This window comes from Chironomus tepperi, unplaced genomic scaffold (assembly GCF_022539635.2).
Source record: "Chironomus tepperi strain 1889 unplaced genomic scaffold, CSIRO-AGI_Ctep_v1 contig_354, whole genome shotgun sequence".
In the NCBI taxonomy this organism is placed as follows: Eukaryota; Metazoa; Arthropoda; class Insecta; order Diptera; family Chironomidae; genus Chironomus; species Chironomus tepperi.
This window is the reverse complement of record NW_027226476.1, coordinates 3,261,241-3,289,139: the sequence shown is the minus strand read 5'-3', so window position 1 is coordinate 3,289,139 and position 27,899 is coordinate 3,261,241. Positions and strand designations below refer to the sequence as shown.

General features: G+C 32.4%; 2 protein-coding genes across 2 annotated transcripts in view; both read left to right on the top strand.

Moving 5' to 3' along the window:
* LOC139094425 (maltase A2-like) overlaps positions 1–27,899 on the top strand; it is a 187,491-nt gene that overhangs the window by 41,324 nt on the left and 118,268 nt on the right. The window lies entirely within an intron of this gene.
* Positions 1,531–27,833, top strand: LOC139094379 (uncharacterized; the record flags this gene model as incomplete). Its single annotated transcript, XM_070645418.1, has 5 exons — positions 1,531–1,561; positions 24,715–24,753; positions 25,594–25,643; positions 25,710–25,752; positions 27,799–27,833. Coding segments are annotated over 5 exons (198 nt in total), but the record flags the coding sequence as incomplete, so codon positions are not given.

Genomic DNA, 27,899 nt, shown 5'->3' with positions numbered 1-27,899 from the left:
AGTCAAAGTCTGTAGTATAGATCTAACTGGAATCGAACACGGCTTTTTGACACAAGGTGGGAATCAAGTACGGTGGTTTCAGGCAAGAAATTTGCATAATTATCCTCAAAAAGTTTAAAAAGATTTCATGACTTCCCTTTCATCCCTAAATATCTAAACAACTCCCGTTAATCAAACATTTCTTTAAAAAATCTTCAAGTGATATTAAAAATTCATACGAATGTAATGTAAATAACCTTATGCTTAATTACAAGTCTTAAATAGCTGGTGGAAATGATGAAAATTCTTAGAAAGAATTTTTCAATTACAAATAAATCATTATCATTATTATCGGCAACAAAAGAAGCAGATTCATCACCCTAAGAATTTTTTTGTTCTTATTTATTTTTACTTTGTGGGTTAGATGTATAATTTTAGTTAGATGTCTGACATTATGCCTGAGGCTTGATATGATGAAGTTTTTGATTGAGCTCGATGGCAACTTGAGTCGACTTAAAATTTCATATAAAATTTAATTTTGAGCTCTGGTTCAGAATTGAAATTGTCACTTACGAGTCCACCTCTTGCAGGGTCATATGCAGAAGGTGATAACCTGTTTAAGATGTATGCCAACTCTGCTCTGGCTTGTGTGAGTAAACAGAGACCTATGATAATTTAATTGATGTGACATATAAGGAATTTGTGGCACTTAGACTAGTGACTCATAAACAACAGGCAACAAGCCATAGCAATAGTGGATACAATAGTGAATTAATATTATTTCAGAGTGTGCCCTCAAGTGTGTCCTGAGCAAGGAACTAAGTAATAAAGTAAATGAATTGATTAGATGAAAAACTAGAAGACAAATGTCTGAAAAATCAAGCAGATGGTTAGCGTACAAACCCATCCATTAATGACGAGTCCCATTCCTAGTATATGAAATTTTCAAAACTCACAGAGCACAGATTTTTTTCCTACCCAAAAAAAAAAAAATAAATATATGAGTAATAATGATAAATTATTCATAATTTATATAAAATTCTTGTCGATGAATATGAATCGACAAACATCAACGACTGTGTTGAGAGGAACATAAAGTAAATGTAAAGAGAGTAGCAGACTGTTGAATTTGGAGGGGTATGATGAGAATAAATAAATACACATATTCATCCATTAATATATTAATGTGTATACATACATTTACTTCATTTTTATCCTGTGCAAATGAAAAGCAGAAAAATGGCATTAATAAATCAAACACATGAACTCAAATTGCATTAATTATTCAGCCTTTAATAATAATTCTCACTTCTTTGATTGTATATAGTACCCACATATATATTTCTCTGGCCCTCCTCAATGCTGCCTGTTTTTATTTTACACTTCGTCATGCTGCAAGTGCTTTTCGTGATTGAAAATCAATCATAAATGCAACAATAATGTGAATTGTGGATATATCTATCTGTATGTACTGCATAAATACATAGCAATGAGTATTAAAAATACATGTGTTAATCATTGATTGTTTTTCAACATGAAAATTGACCAAATATTAATCATACAATAATATCGCCTGACGATTGTATATTTTGCTTGTTGCCCTTGCTTGTTACGGAACGAAATACACAAAAAAGCAGGCATGAGAGAGGAAAATATCGGTAAATTGGCAGTTGAATGCTTGTGTGTGAAATTTTGCAATTTTCACATCATATTATAGATTTATTAAATATTAAAATTCAATTGAATTGCCATTGGGGATGAATCATGTTAAGTTCTTGGAATTTTTGTGGTTGCCTTTACTAAATTCTAATCCATATCATCACTCATTCAAAGTATATCATTACAAATCTAAAATGTACCAGCATAACCATTGATTATAATTTCCTAGAATCATATTATTACTGCAACATTGTTGTGTTGAGGCACAGGTGGTCTTTACAATGAAATTCTACTATGAACTTTACCATTTACGTGAACAAACAGTGCTTTACGTAGATTAACACCTGAGTCTTGGACATAAAAAATTATTCGAATTTTTAGATGTGACGTATGAACATTTATTTAGACAATGTTGTAACTTTGAAGGAGAAACTAAATATAAAATTGGATTATGAGGTCATACAGAGGAGCTATTGGTTATTATTGGCATCTATTTTAGTTGCTCAGTATCTAGGTGTAATCTGAATTGAAGAATTAGATGTTGTGTATCCGAATAGCAACAACGTGTTCATGTAATGTCTTGAGCGAGTCCTTTTCTTATCGATATCATTCAATACAATGATTGAGAGACCGATCTCTGGTCGGAATCGAACCTACGTCCTTAGAAAAGGTGAAATAGACACCACAGTTTACTAAGGCACCACTAAGTTACTGTATTGACGGTTAGATGCAAAGTTGTCCTGATGGCACCGTGACGGCTGATTTTGACTCATTTTTATGGTTCGCTGCCTTGTGCCACTCAGGTTACAATTAGTTTCTTGTCTTTATAGATTGCAAGGAGCTCCAATTTTGTCTTGGCCTAGTTCAATAAGGCGTCATGCTATCGAAAAGTCGTCAATAGTAAAAATTTGGAAATGATAGGATTCAAACTACGATCTTCGAATGAAAAGATGACATAAGTTTCTTGTGCCTTACTAATTACTCTCAATAGACCCCCTTATGTTCCTTATCTGCTGATATATTCTTTTGAGCATTGCTGCTGACTACTTTGCATGTTTAAATCAATAATTAAAATCACCAAATATGTAATACAACCACTCAATTTCTCAATAAGATGACAATCAACTTCCAGTCTGATAAATAATAGCTCTCATTTCCTTGAAAATTTCGTGGGAAAACCTCACCGGGAAGTAAGACCAATTTCGATCTGCACTTTATGAGAAAATGAGATTTTTTAAAATAAATTTTCCATCATAATTTTTATATCCATAGTTTTTATTTCGATTGCAACCCTCAACATATTTTTCTGTGGTTTTTGACTGCTGTATTTGAGTTGTTTTTAAAAAAATGAATATAAATTCATTAATAATACCAAATTTCACCCATTTTTATTTATAAATGATAAATATGGTTATAGTTACGTTGCACATGCACATTAAACTCTGAATTGATAGTTTTTTGACAGTTCCGGTATGTGAAATAAATAAAATTTGTTCTCATCATACTGGTGATGTATGATTCGACATTGATATAATTATTGTCAGACAGATGGATGTGAGAAACTTTAATTACTCTATGAACAATGATCAGGAATGAGCAACAAGAGAGAGGAAGAAACTGCTTCATGTGTGGGGTTGCACAATGAACTCAATTTTGAAGTTTATTGAACGCAAAAACAGAACTTTCTGTCTGCATTTTTAAATTCCTTCTTATTCCTTCTCTCCTTTTTCATATTATTAGGTGCTATTGTGTACATACTGAAATAAAATATCGGACACCAGGTGTTGCTCGCTTGCTTATTTTATTTAAAACTCTCAACTTGATATTATTTTTATTTTATTTCCCAATGTACGCTATGTATCTGTATCTATATCCGTGGCATAGTGTTGTTGGCATAATAAAGGCAAGGGAAGCAGCAGTGCTGAAAATAAAATAAAAAAATAAAAGAATGAGCCTGGCACTCAAAATGTTGATCGTACAGGATAGCAACAAATGGTTGTTAGGTTTAACGAAGTAAAAAAAGTAATGAACATGGCAATAACCACCTAATGATGATTCGTGTATTAAAAAATGTGGAAATATATATTTATTTTGTGGAATGAGGGGGGGAATTGGAATTTCTTGGGAGATATTAAAAATTGGTGTCTTGTTGTTTTAAGAGGGACGTTATGAATTTTTGTGGTTGAACGTTACTGGCTGCAATCTGGAATTGTAGGAACTAAACTTTCAATCAGTGAAATTACAGAAAATGTAGAATCATTGATAACTTGCAAGAAATAGCCATCGATAGCACTCACTTCAGGTGTCATATAAGAGAGATCATGGATTACAATCGAGTTATTTCACTAGTGAAGTAAGAAAATAATTGAAGCCAATGAAAATTTGAGTCCTCTTGTATGGAATGTATTTATGCGCCATACAAAACATCCAATCTCCTTCCGCTTCTACCACTCAGCCTGTCGATGTTGTTTGAGCAATTTCACTTATTCCAATTAGCTTCTTACTTCTTTTTAAGGACAGAAGCAAAATGGATATATCTCTGGTCCTTAAAAATGCTGATATTGTAAAGCAAATTAATGTCAACAGGATTAGGCTGGCAGGACATGTTATTAGGAGACCTAAGGAAGCTCCATTAATTAAGGATTTCAAATCTGAGTATTTGGATGGCAATAGAGCACGTGGACTGACCTATGAACTCTTGGAATTAGGTTCTTGATAGAGTTATTATTGTAGTTGACATTGGGTGAAGCAGCAAGTGCTAACCAGCAATAGAGTCAGCTTCAAGCAACATCTATGAGAGGTAATGGATCACAATTGATCTATAAAACCAGTAAAGTGAGTAAAATAAGCAGCATACTTCATCATCTGAAAGTAAAATTCTTTAAAATAAATCCCATTAATACCCCTCCCCTCCCTCCATCCCTTCATAATTTAATTTATTCGCTTATTTCACGCAGTTTTTTAATTGCTGATAAATAATAATAATAATTTGCCATTACTCGAGATGACATAAACATATATTTTTTGCTGACATATTTTAATGACACAGAAATTATTCCTCGAAACCAATTAGCTAAAGAATAGCAACTGACTGTTGGAAGTAAATTCAATATTCACATTAAAAAGGACATTAAAAATAGTAATATAAAAATATTTTTATGCAATACTTTTTTTTTGTTTAATTTATTTTTATGGATTTTGCCTCATTTTTATCCATCTATAGCTGGAATAATGAATGAATGAATGATTCAGCAGAGCATGATGCATATAAAGAGGGATACATAGTTCAAGCAAACACATAAATTTTTCAATTTTCGTAATTTGCTTCGCGATGGAGGACATTGAATTGTAAGGCAGTAGCTGGCAAAGCAACATAAATTGTACATCGAGTCCTCATTTCATTTTCGTATATAGTTCATAGTCCAATGATGGCGAAAAAAAGAGTGTATAATGGAAATGAAAAAGGAATTTCTTGTGGGGTTGAAATGCTGAAATTGGTTTTTCATGCATCAGTAAAAGGGACATACAGCATGTATACATTACACATTACCTACCAACTAACTTGACTAAGAAGCATTAAACAAAAAACAAGTATTTTTTTTTTTTTCAATGAGCTAAAAATTATGCAATGATCATTTCATGTGTCCTCATGTGATGCATAAATTATCCAAACATTTTCACTATTTGGCATGAAAAGCAGCATAATTTTATTTATTTATCTTTCTGTTCTTGATGTAAATTATGCATTATGAATTAATCTATAAAATGAAAAAAATAGAGGAATAGGGAGAATATTTTTTATGGCTTGATATTTTACTGCTAGCATCTATCATATCTAGATATCTATCTAACTACATATGAAAACATAAACACACTAATAATTTGATCAACATAAAAAAAATAGTAAAATAGAGTGACTAAATGGTTTTTTCGTGCACGGTTATGGAGGAATCTTGTAGAATTTTGGATTTCTGGGATGATCATGTTGCTGCTTATGCAATTTTAGACTAAGGATTTGTCTTAACCTTAAATAATTTTACCATCAAAGGCATACTTGACAGTACTTTTTGAAAAATAGCATGAAAGGCAGTTGAAGGTTCACTAAACATGAATATGCATTACTTACTTCACTTCGAGGTACATATACCATCAGTAGTTAGTGCAGAAGATGAAATCAGGCTAAATCTCATCAGGATTCAATGTTAGAACACTTGAAATGATTGTAATAAGTTGTCTGGCCTAAATTGACTTCAAGCAACTGATTCCTTGAGTAATTCAGACCCTGAACACTTGAAAATAGGGTTCTGCCCTGAAGCAGGCCTGCATTTCCTGCATTTTCAGATGCGCAGGTCTACAGTTTTTGACTGCACCTTATACATAATTTGATCAAAGCAGCAGGTCTGCAGTATTGAATGAACCCTATTTTATTAAGGAATATGATGATCCCTCCTGGATGTGTCCTTGCTTCCTTAATTAGTTAAGACCCTTTTAAATATAAACTGAATACCCTAGTCCTTGATATATCTGAAATTTCCACAAGAACCATTCATTCTCACCATAAGCGTGCAATGACAATTGAACAGCACTAACAAGTATGAGTGAAAAAATGAATTACTTTTGTCAGAAACAAAAACAAGGCATCAAAAATGAATAAAACAAAAAAAAAAGACCTTGTCAGCTGTTTACATTTCCATTGCTATAATCGCAATATTCTCAATCGCTCAATTCATTTTTTACTCATAATAACAATATAGTTCGTTCCCTCGTTTTTCGTCTCTAATGTGTCTCTAATGATTTCCTATAAATGCATAAATTGTATCAAGAGTATCTAATTTATCATGTGTAGATTTGAATAAATACGATGACAGGAATATAAAAAATTGTATCTTTTTGTACATTATTATTATAGGGAGATATGTCGATGGACATTAGTTCCCCTCATTGAACGTATTCCTGTACATCTCGAAATTGCTTTTTTTTTTTTTTAAAATGTGAATCATTTATGTCCTGATCCTGCATCAACTTTATTATTTTATTATATATCCCATACAAAAAAACTGAAACATATTTATGTCCTAAATGCAGCAACAGACTAGATTTATGTTTATATATTGCTCATTTTGTTCATAACTTGTTGTCCATGATTTCAACTGTTTATAGAATTATAATAGAGCATCGGGTATGAGTAAGCATAACAGAAAAAAGATGAAGGGTTTAAGCTCTATAAGTGGCTTATTTCCGAATGCTCGTTTTGCTTCTTTCTTCCACCCCGTCCTGAATTGTAAAAAAAAAAATATCATAGGTATACAGCAAAAAATCATGACGACGAAAAGGTGTGTAACGAGGAAGAATGACAACAAAAAAAATTTATTCCTTGTTGTTGTCTGCTCCGCTCTCTGTGTACATATTGTCAAGACATAAAGATATTTTTCATACAGTTAACTGTACACACAAAAGGAATGAGAATGAGGAAGAACTACAGGCCGAAAGGTGAATCATTTGACATGAGACGACAATTTGCTTACATCAAGCATTTCAAAAAGTAAAAAAAGAGAAACAAGGAGATGAGAGTCATATGGCATATGATTTTTATGTATGAGGACATTCACAGAAGGTAAAATTTTGATATAAATGGAATTTTAATGGGATTTCTTTTTTCAAAAATGCATATAGAGTCTATGATGTACACCTACTTCCATTCTTCTTGTTCTCTCGTCTAAAAAAATTAATTAAAATTTCTTTCTTTCATCATCAGGGGAACTAAATGTTTTTTTGCTGGGATGACTGTGGAGGTTGAGAAATTTTGATTGATTGATGGAAGGCGCATTTATGGATGTTTGGTCAATTGAGCTTGATTTGTGGGTATTCTTAAATGTTGAGGGACAGTTTGAGGGATTTGCAGTTTTAAGGAAGGTGGAATCTGTGTCCAGAAGTAGCCGAAGGATCTGTTTCGGGAATTCTTTAGGAACTATAAGCAATAGCTTGAAAATAATGATCAAAATTCTAACTAAATCTCCAATTTTGACCAATTTAATGCAATCGATGATTTCGAAGCAATCTAAACTAATTCAGCATGCTAAAAGCCTTCCTAAATTTACTGTCATACCTAAACCAGCAGCTCTAGACTCTATACATTAGGTATTACTGCAATACTACTGCAAACCCATAAAATCATCAAACTTTAACTCTATCCATTAAAGAATTGAGTCATCCTATCCATGAATCACACCAAACACAGTCATCTCATCAACATCCTCAACCAAAGTGCACAAAGATCAACAACTTCCAAATAAAACTAACCCCACAAAAAAATCTGATAGTTCATTTCCATGCAATGGCCTTGTATGGTCTCAATCCTCATTCTCAATTTCATTTTCATTTCCTCATTTTGTTAGCGCATTATAATATACATATGTGTGAATGAATGGATGGATAAATGTTATTTTTTGTTCTTCTTTGCAGCCTGCTGACCACATTATCCATTAACTTAATTTCCTGTGTACAGCGGATTTATTTATAGGATGCATTTATCCAATTTCCCTTCTTTCTTAAACGCTGTTTGTGCCTTTTTATTTCATGCGAATGTCCCTTTTTTGATTTTATACTTTTTTTTTGCTGCTGCTTCTTTCAAGATTTCTTATCTTTTTTTTTCATTTTCTATAACATGCACAAAAGATGTTTATTGCTTTTTTTGCTGACCATAACAACAATAGCATATTCCATGTGATATTATATTATTTTCTTCTTATTCATCTTCCTCGTCATGTCGTCTTCTTCCTCTTTTTTTCTCCTTCCTTTATCAATCTTTACTCTCTATTATAATGCCTCTGAAATGAATGAATAGATATATATGCATGTAGGGGAAAAAAATTGAGAGTATAAGCAAATCTGCTTGCTGCTTTATGAAATAAATGAAAAAAAAAATGTATGGATGTGCTGCGAAGTTTTTTGATGTAGAATCATGAAGTTATACAGGAGACGCGACTCTTTTCTGAAGTTACGGCAGTGAGCTTTAGAAATAGGGATGTGTATGAGGTTAAGCTAAGAGTTGGAAGGTTATACGATAGTGTCTGATCCTTGAGGTAAGGTAAAGATCATTGGATCATCTTATAAATTCACTCTAGGGCGTTATTATATCGTTTGAACAGGTTAGGACCCGTTGACTAGTTGATCAGTGCTGTCCAAACATTTTGAGCCACGACACAGTCAATTGAGAGTCAATACAGGAACATATCTGTAAATCAAAATGTTAATGACCTTTAAAACTTCAATTCCGCTATTCATAAATGGTTCCTTTTTTACCTATCCTTTAAGGAGATCCTCAACAAACATCCTATCTATGATCAGTTATTTGGTATAATTTAACAGTTACTTCAGTAAATATTTGTAGCTTGCGACCCATAACTCATCGGAAAACCTCTCTCAGTCCAGGTGTTGCTTCTGTAACTTCCTTCCCATTTTACTTTTGATTTGACAAGTGCTCATAAAACTAGATGCAAGACTATCTGTTGACAATATTACGCAACAGTCGTGCAGATGTTTCCTGGCGATGAATTAAAAGTTGAAAATCTTTACCTGAGAGATATTCATCAACAGATGGAAATTTTTTTAAGGAACTGCTATTAAAAGAAATTTTTTTTGATTTGGTATGGAATGCAACAAGATTAAGTCTTGACAATTTTTGAGAATTCGACACAAATTTGCAAGAATTTTTCATGTCCGATACTTTTTTATGCAATTTTCATTTAACAGCATTAAAGGCATAACTTAGATCTCGAAAAATCCATTCCTACAGCCTCCTGCTGGAACCAAGAAATCATTCATCTCAAACACATTTTGCACATTAACAGCATGCAACCGAAAATTTTATGCCATTTATGCCTAAATAAAATGTCATTTCATTTCAACTGACCATTAAGGAACAGTTTGAAGGTTTATAAAATTTTATGGACCAAACGTCACAAAAAATGCACCTTTTCGATAAATTGCCATCCCTTCAACAAGAAAAGAAATGAAAAGCAATTCGACTTTGTCCTTTTTCTTCAAGATTATTGTTGATTTTTTTGTTATTCGATGAACAATTCAGCAACAAACATAATCCATTTGGTCTCGTGCCATGTTGCACATATATAAAGTAGAATGGAACAAACAGTTTTTTTTGATCTTTGTGAAATTGGTTTTATGGAATATAAATAAGCATTTAAAATACTTTTTTTTTATATGTTCTATCCTGGCTGAATTATTCACCGTATTTACTAGTTGATAGGGTAATCGAACTTACTTGATGAGGAATTGGACTATGAAGTTGGAGATATTTGAAAATGATGTATGTTTGGTGGGTATATAAGTCAAATGTGATACATGGTCTGCCTATGATGATGACTACATAAGGCTATTCCACTTGTCAATTTCCAATACCATGTGCAACATTGCTAAGAATTGAGGATTTAGAACCTATATCGCGAATAACACATGTTAATCGTTTCAAAATCTGGTACCAGACTGGCGTGACTCTGGCTAGATCTAGAAGGATCACTATGATTCGAACCTTCAGCTTTTGAGTTATTGCAATTTATTTGTCCCTTGTGAGTTGCTGTTTGCTCAAAAAATGCACTTCACTGATTTACTTTAAAGACATTTAAGTGTGTACATACTCCATCATCCCAACATCCTTCAAAAAATTGGACATACGCATGTAAATAACCCCACAAGAAAAAATTTTTTCTCCTTTTTTATTGAAGACACTCGACTCAATTTTTATGACTATCCGGTTCGTAGAGTTTATTAAATGTGCTGACCTTTAATATTTGATTGGACCCAATTTTATACCTGCTTTATGACACTGCTTCTGGCTGTTTGTTGTTGTGGCCATATGCCATTGATTTTCTTTTGCTCCCCTAACATACATTAAACTTTTTTTTTTTGATTTTTTCTCTCCTTTATTATGCTATTTTTACAATTTTGTTTGGTGACCTTTTTTGCCTCCCTTCTTTCTACAATTGCCTTTTCCTCTCCGTTATCCAATTGATGGACGCAAATTCTTTCTTCCTTTCTCCTCTTGTTGAGTTTGTTGTTTCAATAAATTGAATAATATTGGTTCAAAAAAAATTCTTTTTTTCGTATGTCCGCCAAAAAAATAAAGTTTAACAATGTTGGAGAGAGGATAGACCAATATTTTTCCATACACTTAACTTTAATCCTCAAGATGATTTAATATTTATTTTCATAGGAGGCCCGAAAAAGTAAATGATATGGACAAAAATATGAATGGAAAGTCCTTGAGAATAAAAATTCTTATTAAGGACGGAATTGGAAGCTTGGAGAGGCCTTTCAATTTGAAATATAAAGAAAATTTATATTTGGAATCATGAGGTTAATGAATTAAAGTCTTTCTATTCAGTGAATGTATTCAGCTGATTATTTTCAAGAAGTTTTTGATTATTTTTGAGATTTTGTGGAATATAAATTTGGATGGAAGGGAGATTTTTTGAATTTTATTGATTTTTTAGGTCGGTTTGTGTTTTAATGATGGTGATACTTACTTTATTTGGGTGATTATGTTGTGGATGAAAGGAATTTTATGGTTGAGATTCATTGGACTGACAAGAAATTCAAATATTTGGTGAGATTTGGCAGTAAATTTGGCTGAAACCCGGTTGGTACTTCGAGTGGACAGTTTGACACAATCTACAGCTGATTACTAGACCTACGGTAGACTGATGACATATGTTGTGGTCTGTTCCGAAGAAATTGTCATTAGTCGATCGTAGAACTAGTTCTTAACTTGACAGTATATCAAGTGGACCTCTGGGGTACAATAATCGAGCATGCATTGAAGTGGATATGTATGCACAGTGACATACTTTAGATCATAGTTTGAGTAAAAGCTAGCCAGATGCATTGTATTAGTTATTAAATCCCTCATTTACACCTCCAGGAATCTCATGTGGAGCTAAGTCGTATTGAACTTGGTTTTGTTTATTGACAAGCGGTAGGCACCAGTTGTGCCACTCGGTACTCGATGAAAGAGACAGCACCAGTTGCCAACTAAAGGACGAACTGAAGTTAGTTCCTTCATATGTACAAAAATCATAATTAAACTCCATTAATAAAATGTGAAAAATCATTTCCCATGAATTTATTCAACTTTATGAAGTCCTCGCCTTATCATGTAATACACGATGTAATGAGTTTCGAAACAAAATGTTTCTCTGATTGAACTGCCGATAGCAAAAATCAAAAAAATCTCACACATAAATCATAAAAGCAGGCAAGGAAAAAGAGTCGTCTGAATGGATTGAATGATTCATACAAAATGAATTAAATGAATTACCTCAATGGATCCATTCGTGTGGAATTAATTTTAAAATAAAAGAGTTGTGCCTGGAAGGGCTTTTACGACACATAACACACTCACACGCGCCAAAAATCAACTACCGTTTCAATGTAAAATAAGCTTGTGCCAATTCAATGGAGTGTTAATTAGTAATTGGATATACATTTTTTTCATGTCATGCACCAGGAGGTAAGGGGTCTTGTAAGTAAATGAATTGATGACAAGAAACTTTTCTGTAATTTCTGATTAACAATTCAAAAATTCAACACAAAATTTCCTTAGCATAAGGCACAAAACAACTGTGTGCAACATTATATCTCCCCATGTACATGTACTTTTTCCAATTCGTAGAGCACATTACTTCTCTCTTGTTGCTCTTACGTCAAAAAATATTCAATGCAAACTCAATTAATATGTGCATATCTTACCTCCCTTTGCATTATTCTATGTCTTTTATGTACGTCTGTGTTTATGTCTACCTACCTCATATCTACCTTTACCTCATTATCGAATCTCTTTATGTTAGTTGCCGGCACGCGCTTTTTTTCATTCCTTTCTTCCTTCAATTCTTCTTATGGTCCCTAACATACACACACACATATTCTGCTCATTGATATTATTTTTATTGTTGCAGCTACTACTATTCAATAAATACGAACAGGAAAGAAAGAGGAATTTCAGACGCGTGTCGAACCATATGCGCCATATGTGATTATAACTTACATGTTTAAAAGATTTTTTTACATACACAAAATTCTTTTTATTGCCTACCGTTTCATAATATAAAAAATATATATTTTTTTGAAGAAATTTACAGCTAAAATTAATGGTGCTCCGGCTCGATGGTAAAGTACTTGAACCATGCGATGTGATCCTTGTGTTATTTCACCCTTAACCGAGTTCCTTTTCATATTCTTTCGTTTTTTTTGAAAGAGTCGACCGAATGGACATTTTTTTTGGAAGGCAACAGCAGCAGCAAAAAATTGCCATGAGGACCATTAGAGCTTAAAATTTATTCACTCAATTTTTTTTTCTTATGTTCCGTTTTTTTGTGTCTTTTGTTTTATGGTATCGTTCACAAGTGGGACTCTATTGGAAAGGGTGTATAGTAATGGGTATGGTGTGTGTGGTAATAGTGATACTTAGCTATTGGGGTGATTTTTTTTTGTGTATGTTGTTATAAGTATTTAGTAAAGGAAACTAAAAAAAATATATATTTAAAGCTACAAAAAAAAAGAGTTTTTTATGGGTATATCACGGATTTAAATTTTTTTTGCTAGCCCAAATGGTCTATTTGTATGGATTTTTTGTGACTGTGATTGTTGTGTATGGAATATGATCGCTTTGGTTTTGGAAATAAGAATGTATTTGTTTTCATATAAGCTTAGTTTAGGGGTTTTGAATGAAAAATTGTTTTCATGTGGCTGCATAAGACATCCAAAAGGTAACTGCCATAAGGCGTCTAAGTAGCTGCAATAAGACTTCCAAGAAGCTGTCATATGGCATCCAAATGGCCGCCCTATGGTGGCTCAAGTGGCAATTTTCAAGTAAACTGCCATGAAATTTGCCACTTGAAAGGCATGTGGCTGCCATGAAAAGCTTGTGCCGATCGGATATGATCCCAAGCACTCAAATTTAGACATATATCCATAATTAGGTGCATAATTAACAATTTTAATACAGAGTTTTTAACCTATGACCTTTGGTGCCACAAAGTTGCAATATGAGGCATTTAAGTCTCAAACCACTTCACTACCAAGTTACTTTAACTTACTTTAGCATTTTGACATACTTCTGTGAATATTTTTTCAAAAAACGATCTAAATATCCAGCCATAAGTAAACTCCACATTAAACTTCCATGAAGCTTCTCCCCAAACAGAAGCAAATAATTTCACATTGACTGGGAAATCCTCACTCTTAAAGTGTAAAAAAGGATCTTCAAAAAGTTGCTTGCTCCTTGTTATAATACACAATCGAAGTATAGCACAGCATAAGGTTCGGTATTTACGTATTAGCATTGAAATGCAAATTCCTCCTCTTTTTTTTGTTGCAAATAACAAGGAAGTCGAGAGAATGAAATAAAAAAAGCGAAGCCTTGAATAAGCAAGCCAGCAATACATATATACATACACACAAAAAAGAAGTATGTATTCCAAACGATCCATCATTCTATTTTGAAAACTTGTGGCTTACAACCCTTTTAACTCACAAGCCTGTCAGGGATTTCTTTTCTTCTCATTCACAAATTTTACAATTTTTTTATTTCTTCCTACTCTGGGTTGGAAATTCTTTTTTTTTGCAAGTCATTTTTTAAATGCCACGAGCCAAAGCTGCCTTTTTTGTGTTGATGTTAAAAAAGAGACTTGAGTTATTATTGTTGAAAGCATATGAAGCATGCCGGAAAATATTTTTTTTCTTATATCCCAAATTGAAAGAAATAAGAATGATGATGATGATAAAAAATAAGAAGAAGATGTGGAGCAATTATTAGAAACTAATGATGCCTGTGTGTGATGATTTTTCAAAAAAATATATATCGATAGATTCCTCTTCTTTAATGTTAATATCAAGCATAACAGAAGAGAACATCTGACGACGTTTATCCAAACAATAAAAAATTTGATCCTGTTATTTTCATGTACGGTATCGGCACACATCTTGGCATGGCATGCATCTCACTATAATGAAAAGTATTATTGAGGATTTTTTTAATATCGAAACATTAAGAAGAATAATAGGAGTTAGGATGAGATGAAAGGAAAGTATCAAAATATGTAGGAACAAAAAAATGAATTTCATCTGCGTGCCTCAAGAGAAGCATTTAATTCTAAATAAATGTGTTGATCCAGATAGGTAAGGAATTGAGATAAAAGTAAGTTTGGAAGAATTTCTGTTGCTGTGACTTATTTGGTGATTTTAGAAGGATTTGTACTGATTTTAGGTGTGATTGTTCAGGCTGCAGGTTAGTTCGTGTGCATTTTTTATGATAAACTCTATTGGAAGTCACTCAAAGACAGCTAAAAACCTCCGAAATGGATCAATTATTGAAGTTTATGTAAATTGAGCTGCTCAGTAATTTAAGGATTAAAAGATTAAAATTCCTGGATAGAATATGGCCTAGAAATGGTCAAAAATTCAGTCATAGACCAGCTAAACATCTGTCAAAGGTCAGTTTTCATCAAATTCGACTCGAGGCAAGAGTTACACTGGTCTGGGTTCAGATTTTCAGAAATTTCTGCGTCGTGTGCCTTCCAGAACCTGGAATTCAATATTCAATTTTTCTGGGATTCAAACCCAACTCCATTCACATCAAATTTGCCAAAAACTGAACCTATACGCATTCTACTCACTCCAACCAACCACTTAATAGTCCTCAAAACTTAATAGCAATTTCAAGTCACTTTTAAATACCATCTATGCCTTAAAATATTCACCGCCTATTAAAACATGAAGCCAAAGTTTCACATTTCACCAAAAATATGACTCATTAATTTCATTAACGAGAATCCTTTCCAAAAAATAATTTTTCTAGTAATTTGATCAATAAACCGGGTTAGAGGTTTAAGCTCTAAAAAAAATTTGAGGCTTCCTTTGAAGTTACAAACACAAAAGTTCATTGACATTGCGTGAAGTTATTAAAATTTATGTTTATTCCTGGACATTCACTTAATTTGAGATTTATGTTAGGCATACTAATAAGATTTATGTCAAATTATGCTGAATTATTCACTGAATTTATTACTGCTCAAATGAATTTTATGACAGGTGTGGATTGCATTTCCAACAGCCCACAAAACGCGCTCAAGGAACAATGAAATTGAATAGAGGAGTCATCAATATAAGAAAAATGAGAAATTGAGGACAGCAACTGTTTTTAAAAACACACACGCAGCAAAACAATATAACAGAACACATGTGGAAGTAAAAAAAAAGGATCAGAAACAGTTAAAAGATTTTGTTTTTTGTGTTCCTTGTTGAGGGAGACAAGAAAAGAGAGAGGAACAAAAAGGTGAAATGATTCGGAATTTTAACAGTTATGAAAATTTATGTCTGTGCGTATGTCAGAATACCAACATTATGATCCATATCTTTAAGTCCTTTTATTCATCTTCCCGCATTGTATTTTTGAATTTAAGGTAAGTGCATCTGATCAACAATATTTTTACCTCTATTTGACACACTTTGGATTGAATATTTTTTTAAAATTTTTTTATTTTTGTTTGATCAGACACAATAAAAGGAAGATGAAGAATAGATGAATTGTAATGCTGTGCAGGCTGCAAGGTATGAAGATGCGCAAGATGTGGGACTTTTAAATGCAAAAAATAGACTTGACAAAAGCTAACACAGAGTTTTGTTTCCTTTTTTTGTAAATTTTTTACGGCTTTCAACTGCTGCATGTTGCTCTTTGGGGGGATAAGGAAAGTTCAAGAATGATGTATACTCATTGTCTGGATAGCATATGCAAGTAGTGGTTGATTTTTTGGGTATGAACTGGCTATACTAGAGCTAAATCCTAGGTAAGCTTAGGAATCTTTACTTAAAAATCTCAATATTTTCCAAAAAGAAGCATGGGCAGGTAATATGCTAACTAGTCATTAACAGGTCATCCATATCCACTTGAGGTGACTATGAAAGATGCGCAGGCCTGCAGCAGGCCTGCAGCAGGCCTGCAGTTTCTATTGTTCTAGATGCGCATCCAGATGCGCATCCAGATGCGCATCCAATTGCATCCAACTGCATCCAACTGAACTTTTTGTATGGAAATTTTTTTCATAAAAAATGGTGAAAAATTGCATTTTTGAGAGTTTTTCACCGTCGTAAGTGGGAAACTTAATCAAAAATAACATTTTCTACGATATTCTAACTTTATTTTTAAAAAATTAAAAAAATGTAATTTTCCAGTGTTTTTCCAAGTTTTTCATCATTATATATGAAAATTAAGGAAAAACTAGCATTTTCCAAGATTTTTCAACATTTAAATATGTGAATTCATGTGAAAAATTGTCATTTTCAGAGTTTTTAAAGTATTTGGTTAAATTTTCAGATGCATTTGGATGCGCATCCAGATGCGCAGGCCTGCAGTTTTCTGCATCTCTGCATCTATCTGCATCTAATTTTGGCGAACCCTATATGAAACTTAAAAATAACTTTTGGGCCAAATTTTTTCAGAATGATTGAAAACAAATATGTACTAAATCTAGTTTACATAATGAATGTTGAGTTCGAATCTCACGGAAGTCTTTCACAATTGGTTCTTTTCCTAGTTTGGGAGTAATCATTTTTTTTCTCGAAATTTCAGACATTGAGTTCAACTGAGCCCACTAAGGTTCACTAATAATCCATTAAAATTTGTATAAAATTATACACTTCACAAGCATCAACAGAAAAATTTCATTCAAATTTTGAATAAGTATTTTAGTTCGATTCTCATTCCTCTGCACAAGTTCAATTCCAAATTTCAGTACCAACTTCAATCCACATCCTTAAAATTTCCCTTTCTTTTATTGCATGCTCAAGTATAAAGAATATAAAAATTCTATTGATGTAAATCACACAATAAGAGACTTCATTGTTATTAATAAAGATTTTTGTATGTATGTATGTACATTTGTCTTGAGGTCTCGTGCGGAACATCCCGATGATGTTTTATTCAATGCACATACAAACGATGATGTGTACATAAAATGAAAAAATAAAAGAATTGTGCAATAAAATAAGAGCGAGAAAAATTGCAGAATTGAAAAAAATGTGCAACAGCTGATGAATGTGAATATGCGCGCGATGTTCAACAGACACTGTGATCTGATAAATGAAATTTGGAAAAATAAAAAATTATTTATTGTCTGGCCTTCGAAATTCTCTCGTACATTTCGGCATCGAAAAAATGAAAATAAAAATACATCAAACAACAAATCCCCACGTAAAATACCGTAAAAATAAATTGCAGTCGAGAAGTAATAAAATGTGATGCCAATAAAAATAAATAACTTTCAATTTATGGCATTTTAATTTGAGCAATATAACACGGAGAATAAAAATTTTACAGAAGCAGATTGAAAGGAATCGATTGTAAAGAGATAATAAGAACCGAAAAAAAATGCAATTTCTTCCTCCCATACGATGTGGTTTAATGTTACTGTACGCTCGAGCAATTTGTTGCATTGCACAAAAATCTCTAAGATTAGCTCACATGTGATAAAATTGAAAGCATATTTGGAATGATTTTGAAAGAAATGAGATTTTTTTTCTTCTGTCGTCATTCCATTGTTTTTATTGTATAGTCAATTTCAATTTTTATCGAGTTTTTCCACAGAGAGAATTGTGCTCTTATCAGCACTTTGCTTCACTCATTTATTTGTCTTTATGGTTTTCATTTTATATTCATTTCGATGGCTTTTTATCAGGTTTTGAAGATTATTATTCAAGAAGGCTCCGTGGTTAGATGTCATTGAAGATGTTCTTCAAGTATAGGTTTGAATGAAGGAGTTGTGCTCCTTGTGTAGATACCTATAGAGATTTGACTTATGAACTCCTTTAGGGTCATCAAAAGGTATCGCCAAAAAATTAAAATGCTGACAAAAAGTTGTTGACTGAACTACATTTGATTGAACAGTTTGATGCATTTTATCAAATTTTTGGGAATTGAACCCTTGAACTCTATTCTTATTTAGTCATTTGCACTGACTTATACAACAAATAATTGATTTAAATTTGGCTAAATGCATTATTTGGGATTTTGTACGGATCTCAAGAATTTAGCGGGGTTTTGGGGTGACTGAGGGTTGACCCTCAACCTCTCCTTCACCCTGATTACGTACTAGTCTGATAGATCAACATCCATGCGCTCTCAACCCAACCAATCTCCTAAATAACTTCCAATAAATTAATATATTTTCATTCTTCTGATAATATTATTTCATCTTCCAAAAAAAGCCAATTTACAGTCAATTGCATGACATTCACATAGATAAATATAGAACTATGATTATTTTGTTGGTCTATACACATGCATATGGATGGCAATTTGACAGACAAACCATATCTAACGTGATTATAAAAATTTTTCACATTCATACCAAAAGCAGCAGCAGCAACAGCAAAATTTTCCTCCCAGCAATTAAAAATGAAAAAGGATTTTTATGGTCACGTGCACATTGCTATCAATCTCGTTAAATGCTTACGGGCGGTCTTCAATCAGTTCAATCGCTTTCATGTGTTCACATACCTTTCTATCTCTGTGCGACAATTTAGAGTTTTGTGGGAAGTAATTTCCTTTAATCGCTTCCTGAATTTGTGATTTCAATAGCCTTTTGTTTTTGGATGTTGTCAGATGAATGAGGAATAAAAAAAAATTAATAAAAACAATTTGCATTGAATTTGTAATTGAATTGGGATTGTGGAATTTTTTATGAAGCTTCCGAGGGTGTTTTCTTTATAATTTTAATCCAATTGCAATTTGAGCTCAAGGGGGTATCGAAGTATCAGTTGATTGTTTTTATGGTGAACGTTTGAGTGATTATTTTAGTTGGTTGCAGAGTTGAGAATGGCTGTGGTTCATATTTTTGGAATTCTGTGTTAATACTAAATAATCAATTCTAATCAAATAGCAAACGGCAGCTAGCGCTAGAGCCTGTTTCAGGCGAGGCCCTATCAGGCAAATATCATACTTTCATGGTTCATAAATATCGCTACGGTACCTAAAAGCGGTCCTTTTGTCTGTAAGGAAGGAAGGCCATCGATCACAATTAGTCTGTACGTCCAGCGAATTAAGTAAGTAAATAATTGCCTAAAATGAATAAAAATTCAAGCCATGCGTAATATTTGGTCATAAACATTAATGTGTTCCCAAAATATGATGCACAATGAATTTTTAGTTGACTCATTCAGGACAATTCATTAAAATCTTAATAATGGCAACAGAAGTCTATAGTTCCATATCAATCACCTCATAATACCTTCACAACCCTGACAACATAACAAGAAATTCAAAATATTAGAGACAAAAAAAGTATCAAACAAAAAATTAGCATCGTTAATTCTGCCTACTGAAAACACAAAATATCGTAGAGATATGGCATATTTGTTTCATGTGTATCTAATGATGATGATGATTTTAATGTTATTATTATTTGTTGATAGGATTTTGTGGGATTCATTGAAATATAAATGGCTGTTGCATGCTGCATAGAAGCTGAGAATATTGTTATAATAATATTAGGCATAACGTAGGACAAACCCATTCATCTATCTATTTTTTAACATTATACACAGTATAGACAAACAGTTATTGCCTTTTCATAAGGATTGAATGGATTTTGTATTGTGGATGATGATGAGAAACAAAAGAAAGGAGGCAATAAAGCGCATGCATGCGAATATAATTAGAAAATTATCCTGTTCTTTATGCTTTATCTCATCTCACTTTTGTTGCCTGAATCTCTTTTGTTCCCTCTTTTTATCCTTTTCACCCTTTTACAGTTGCATTATAGTAACGTATCGAGAGATGAGAGAATTTTGTAACAGAAACACCATGAAATCAATTGATGGTGCAATGTACTAGGCTTTATCGTGATTTTATGTGTGTATACAATCATAATTTCTTACTAACTGGTTTATGTGTGGATAGGGTGTCCGATGATTGGCTTTTGTTCGGGATTTATTTGGTGGACATTTTGAGAATTGGATGATTTAATGTATCTAGTTGGAAGTGAGGTTTAAGGTGCATCACGATGATGTTAGTCATCTTTAGACTTAGGATAGTCTTACTAAGTGTGACTATATCTAGGTTGTCCTTAGTAAAGCTGTCCATAGACCTAGTTAGACCTACTAGAGTCATATTATTAATTTATAATAAGAATCCCCAATTTACATTACAAAAACTGCAAATTCCTACTATTCTAATCAGGAGCGTAACCAGGGGGAGATGAGGGTACGAAGGAAGGTATGGGTGCAGTAGAGAGCTGATTTTGAATCTATTTTTAACATTGAACGCCAAAATTTGGATTTTTTTAAGATTTTTGGATGTTTTGACCCCAAAATACCCTTCTCCTCTGAATACGCAGCTTCCATCACCACCAAATAGGATATAAAAAGGCTCTATATCTAAAAATAATCTATTCACTGGCTGCGGACATACATATATTCAATATAAAATATGAAAATTTTATGCAATTGCTTTCACATAAACGTGAGTAATACAATGATTTATTTACAGCCTGCCCCTTCACGTCCTTCCCTTAACAGAAGCTCCCTCCCCATTCATAACACATTTTTGTGCTCCTCGCTTGAGCGCTTTTTAACATTTATTTTTTTTTATTTTATTTTCATGTGCTGTATTCGATGGAAATGAATTGTGGATGAATAAATACATTTATAGAAATGAGAAATAATGATTTTATTATCTCACTGATAAGTGTAAAAAATCTATTGTTGTTGCCCATAGCGTGAATACGTATGTAAAAGCTTATATTTAGTTTTTAGCCAGTTTTACAAGCCAATAGGTGCCAGGTTGTGTTTGCAATTTTTTACTTCCCTACACTCACTTTTTTTTTTTATTTTAACAGAACTCCTTCCTCTGCCTTTTACGTCAATAGACAGCAATAACAACAGCACAATTTGCACGCTTTCCGCCGAAAAAAATTTATTCAACCAACGAACCAAGTTTCTCTGTAAAATACAACACAACAGACAGTTTTGCACGTAAACAGGAATGAATTTATTAAACAAAAATTTGAATCGAATTTGCAGCACACAAAAAAAAATTGTTTGAAAAAGGATTAAAATTCTATTTTTTTACTGATCTAGATATATATAAATTTTTTTGTTATATGGTTTCGTACAATTCACTTACATATTTTTTTTTTGTTGAAAATTTATAAATTGCAGAAGTTTTTTTTATTTCTTCTTCTGTGTACATGCATGGATGACTTCAACGCAGTTGAAATTGCGAGGAAATAGCATGGAAAATTAAAGTGAAATATTTGAAAAATTTAATGCATTTTTTTGTGGTATTTTTTTGGCAACATTTAGTTAATTTTATTTAAATTTTAATTTTATTTTCTGAATTAAATTTTTTGGAATTATTTTGTGTTGAACCTAAATTTAAATAGCTTGCCATATACAAGACCCGAGTGATAAAAATGAAGAATACTCCTCCAAGGAGCTTTTAAGGCTTCACTTAACTTCTTTTATTAACATCAAATAGAAGCTGGCTAAATTAGGCAGCCATATGGCTATGGATATGGTGAGGGTTATGGCTATGGTTAAGTGGAGCCTTGAAAGTTCCGTGTTTGAGTCTTCTTCATTTGTGTTGCTCGAGTTTTATAGTATTAGAGGCACCTATGCAAGAAAATCTTCCTTTAAACATAATCTAAATTAGTGCTATGGAAAGGTCAGACTCTATATCTTAAGTACTTACTCAGCTGGTTATACAAATCAATTGTGATCCATGATTGCCCATAGATGTTGCCTAAAACTAGTTCTATCGCTGATTATCGCTTGTCAACTCCCGATTTCTAGTGCAATTCTGTCTATATCGATAGTCCCCGTACCAAAAGACCCAGACTCTACCTCAAAAGTCCTAAAAATGACAAAACCTTCAATATTCGACTGTAAGATTTCTGAAAATTGCCATTTTTGCTTCAAAAATTCTAAATTATTGTCAAAAAATATCACAGATTTTGCTATTCTCGTCACGATGCACTAGGAATTGATATTCTATCAAATTTCAAACATTCGTAATGTCCGACAAAATTAAAACTGCAGCTCAGTTTCTCAATTTTTCTTCAAATCCACAAAAAAAACTTTCCAACCAGATAAAAAAATGCGCAATTTTTTTAGAATTTTTTTGACGTGTGAAAATTGAACCATAAAAGTTTTTACATGCAGATAGGAGATATTCATTTTTTACCATATATGCAGTGTACAGCACAACACTCGCGATTCTAAATAATGGACAGCAATGCATATTGTTTAGTTTTTTGGCAGTAATTAAATGTAATAAGAGCTGCTGCATTTGAATATATCGATTGAGTCTCAAATTATATTAACTATTGTAGCTAATTTAAATTAATTTACAGCTAATTAAGATTAATTATAAGCACTTTAAATAATTTGATGGTGAGCATCAAATGCATGTTAACTATAAAATTCATTCAGCATACCCACAACAGCTGTATAGCTAACAAAAATCAAACAAAAACTTTGATTAAATATTTGCCATGGAAATTTTTGATATTAGGATTCATAAAATATCCTTATTTACTCAATATCTGTTGTATTCCTTACTACACATAATCCGACTATATAAAGTCCATTCTTTTGTTCATTTTTAGATAATATACAAGGAGTGGTCATAGAACTTATAAATATGCCGCCTTTATAAATGAACAAAAAATATATATCTGCTGATTAAATGTTGCATTGACCGCCTTCATTGAGTCATGAAAGAAAAAAAAAAAATAATCAATAAATGAACGCAAAAGTCGTAGACATAAGGGAAGTGAGTCAGATTATTTAATAACATTTTTAAGGTTCTTTAGTTGTTGATTGAAAAAATTTAGTTGGAGTTCATTGAATTTATTATGAAATTTGGCTATCGAGTGCTGGTTCCGAGTAGGATATTTCGCTGCACTTGATTTTTGGCCATTGATTGAACTTGAATTGGGCCTTAAATACAACTTGGCGTCCTTTTGATTTTTTGCACTAAATTAGATTCTATTGATTTTTGACAGGATTTCCTCGAATTTTGAATGAATTCTTGATCAAATCATTCAAATTTCCATGCATTTAGCTAAAGCTTGCAGCAAAGCATGAAAGAAACTCGAACCAACGCCGTCCTAATCACATGCCAAGTGCTCTAACCCAATGAGCTACTGAGGGTAGCTAGAGAGTGTGGCACAATGCTCACTTAAGCTTTCTGTCTTTATGAAATGCTCATTACACAGCTCTTATCGTTGTATTAGACCAAGTCACAAATTCCAACAGACAATGAGCTTCCTCACATGCCATGCAACTCATTCACCTACAAACCTTAGGCATCTCTGACTATACCCTTGATAAATAATGATTCAAAATATTTAAACCTAAAAGATTCAATTTTTCATCCAAAAATCAACAAAAGTGAGAATTCAATAATCTCAGATTATTCATCCCACTCCTCATAACACAACCAGCATCAAAAAAACTTCCAAAATAAGATTCAAACATTGAAGAGCGAGAATTACATCCAAACGGTTTATCTCATGATACATTTCCTTTTTGTTAGAGCTAAGTACAAAGAACAACAAGAGCTGAAATCGCAGAGATTACATCACAAATTGATGAATTTTCTGCAATCATTCATTGTAATTATTCATCATTTATGTGAGTATGGGGTGATGGTGGGAGATGGCACAGAATAATATAAAACTGAAACAATTTCGATTGTGCAGAATGAACAGAAAAAATATTAGAGATGAGGATACATAAGAAAAGTCATGATAATCATTACGATACATAAGAATCGAGGCAAAAATAAATGATTTCTTTGCATATTTTTATTATTGTTGATTTTTATGATTAAAGCGCGTAATCTAAAAGTCAAAAAAGAGAAATCATATCAATCTAATGCCTTAAAATGTACAAAAAAAAAGTCGGGAGTCAGCAAGAACAAAAACAATTTATCGTATCATAAGAATTATTAATTTTTATTATGCATGTCAATTTTCGCTATTTGATTTTTATTGCCCTACCCAGCTGAACTAAAAAGGAATAGGAAAAGAACTGATGATGGCTGTAGGATTCAGTTCTCACACCAGAGGAAAATGATTAGAGGGAAATAGATAGGAAGTGTGTGATTTGAATGGATTTTGAGGAGTTATGGCGCATTTTTTGGAATTGTTTAGCTATTTTGATGATTATTTGAATCTAGGCATCCTCGGGACTAAAGTGATACTAGTCCGTATAACACAGGTCCGCTTATTGATTGAAAGGCACCAGGCTTGTGTCACTCTACATTGTGTCGGATTTAAAGATAATTTGGTATCGTATTTGAGTCACGGAAGACTAAGACGCGATTTTTGATTGATTATACAATTTGTTCTATTCGTATAGACGAGTGTTGACATGACATTCAAGTGTAAAGCGGGCTACAGGTGTCTACTACTGATGTAGACCCTACCTAACCCTAACATTGAATATTCGTGGCCATAAGTAGACTATTAATTAGCAAAGTATCATCAAAAAAATTTTAAACCAACCAAAAATGACACAAAAATTCATCTGGACATCCAGACAACAACACAACCCCAGAGGCTGATTCCCTCACTCACCAAAAATCCAGCTAAGAAGAAAATGTTTTCTCTTCATTTTGATTTGTTATATTTGTGCATTATTATTGTTATTATTACGATTATTTTGATGTATTTGTCTTCGCCCTATTACTATGCTGCCTCCAAAATCGAAATGAATTGTTGTCGAAATGATTAAGCATAAAATAGCTACTGCAAATAAAAATAAGAAAGGAAAAGAAAAGAAGGAAAAAGTTTTTCTTTTTTATGTATGGGAATGGGTGAAGATGATAGCAAAAATAAATAAAAACTAATAAATAAAAACTTCATTTCATCATTCAATCAGGGAATAATATCAGAATGTATATGATTTATTATGTTATCGCTATCACTGATGTGTTTTCCTATTTTCTATCTGTATAAACAGTTTTTTGTACTGTGTGTGTAGTTTGATTGAATTAGAAGATTCACGGCAACCTTAAAGGAACACAAAAAAGTAAAGCTGATTTATGGCAAATCGTGTACGCTTGCACTATGATCGAAACTAGTACTTTTTGCGTATTTTGGTAGAGGGAGTCGACTTGCGTTACTAGTTTTGTCTGTCTTTCTGATGCTTCTAAACAGTGGTGAGAGACCTTACATTTTTGGGTAAGCCTAGATCAAAACCTCACACTGAATACTTAATGGCATGGATTCTCAGCACCAGTGTGTTGAATATGTTGCCCAACACTGCTTTAATCATTAATTTCAAATATATCAAAACCGTTAATTTTTAAATATTTTATGACCGTTAAGTCACTAAAAATAAAAAAATTGCGCATTATGTCTCTCATCTGACCGAACCTTTAATAGATTTCCTTTATTAATAACTTCCAATTCATCATTGATTTAATGTCGACTTACTAATTTCTTCCCTACTCTCTATTCATTTAGATTTACTTGTATTTGTAGATATTATATTAAATTATGCAGCAAATTCACTATGCAACTCAACTAAAAATTATAGCAACAGGAAAAAGGAAGCAGAATGGAGGAAAATTTGTGGAATTCGTTATTTAAAATCTCAAATATTTACTCATAATTTCTTCTTTCTATTCTCTATTCTATGCTGCTTTAAGACTATATACATATATATACACTATCGTGGCAAATAGTGGCAATAAATCATTTTGAATGAAAATTATTTTGTTAAAAAAAATTCTTTATTATTACAGCACTTTTTGTTTCAATAAATTACCAGTTTGTACTGCATAAAGGCTGTTCCTCAATAGGAAAAAAAACCTCAGAAGTCATTAGATATTGTAATGATTTGAAATTTTATGTTGCTTTTTTATTGCAATATTTCATGAAAACTGTGAGATTGTGCTTTGTTTATACACACTGTGCCATAAAATTTCCTCAATTCTGCATAATGAAAATGAAATTTTATTCAAAAAAGAGTTCCTTTGTTGATCTAATAATCGATTTCTATGAAAATGGAAATGAAAACGAAGTTTTGGATAATAACGGAAATTTTTGATTTGAATTTTACTGTTCTGCATCTTTGATGCAGGGGAAAGTGAAGCGGAAACTTATTCACGTGTTTTTGAAAATTAAAATTAATTTTTAGTCATTTTTATTGGATTTAATAAGAAATTGTGAATATTTTAAGAATAGTGAGTAAATAAGCTTTAAGGACAGGCTTATAACATCAAGGAAAGATAATCAGTTACTAAAATCTAATTTAAAATTCAAAAAATTGAAAAATTTCAAAAACATTCCATTAAAATTCATTCAAAACTTACAAGAACTCTTACAAAAATCTCCATGCGAACAAGTCCGCATGATGCGAACTCAACATAAAGTATGAATTCAATAACATAAGCGGTAAGTAGATATAATAAGGTTTCACATTCATTTCATTCATATAAAATGCTTGCACACAGACATATAGAGACATCGTAGTAGAGAACAGGCAACAGCAGAGAAGTTGCAACAACAACAATATGAAGGGAATTATATTAAACAAGGAAGCGAAGAGCGGAGCAACAACGGAAGAAGAATGGAAAGAAGAGAACGAAAGGAAGAGAAAAGAGAAGAGAAGGAAAAAAAATTGAGGAGAAATAGAATCAACATTGCGCACTCAACAGTTTGTATATTATCGTATTTATATTCCCAACAGCACAGCAACAATCGGCTGAGACTTTCGGCAATTGTAGGGGAACATCGAACTTCCCCTAATGTTGTGCGCAATGTTTCGAGTAAAACATTAAATTTGTAGCAGCTGTAAGGATCAACAAGGACAATAAACATTAGACATTTAATGTTATACGCACAACATCATCCCCACCATACGCGACTAGTTGAATTGTCGTCGACAAATGTTTTAAAAGCTGGTGCGCGATACAGGGATGAATCAAAAGCCTTTAAGGGTTGAAGACAAACAGATCGCAACAAAAATATTTTTTTCAATCTTCTTCTCTATATCTTCTTCATCATCTTGTATCCAATTTATTTAATTTAAAGTATTTTTATTTTTGTTTCGTACATCATAATATTTTCAGTACAATACACAAAAATAAGATAAAAAAAAGTTATTCTTGGTGATGATTAAGTTCGAATATAATTGAATTGCAAAGAAATCTCTAAGTGTTAAATAGCCTGAAATAAAAA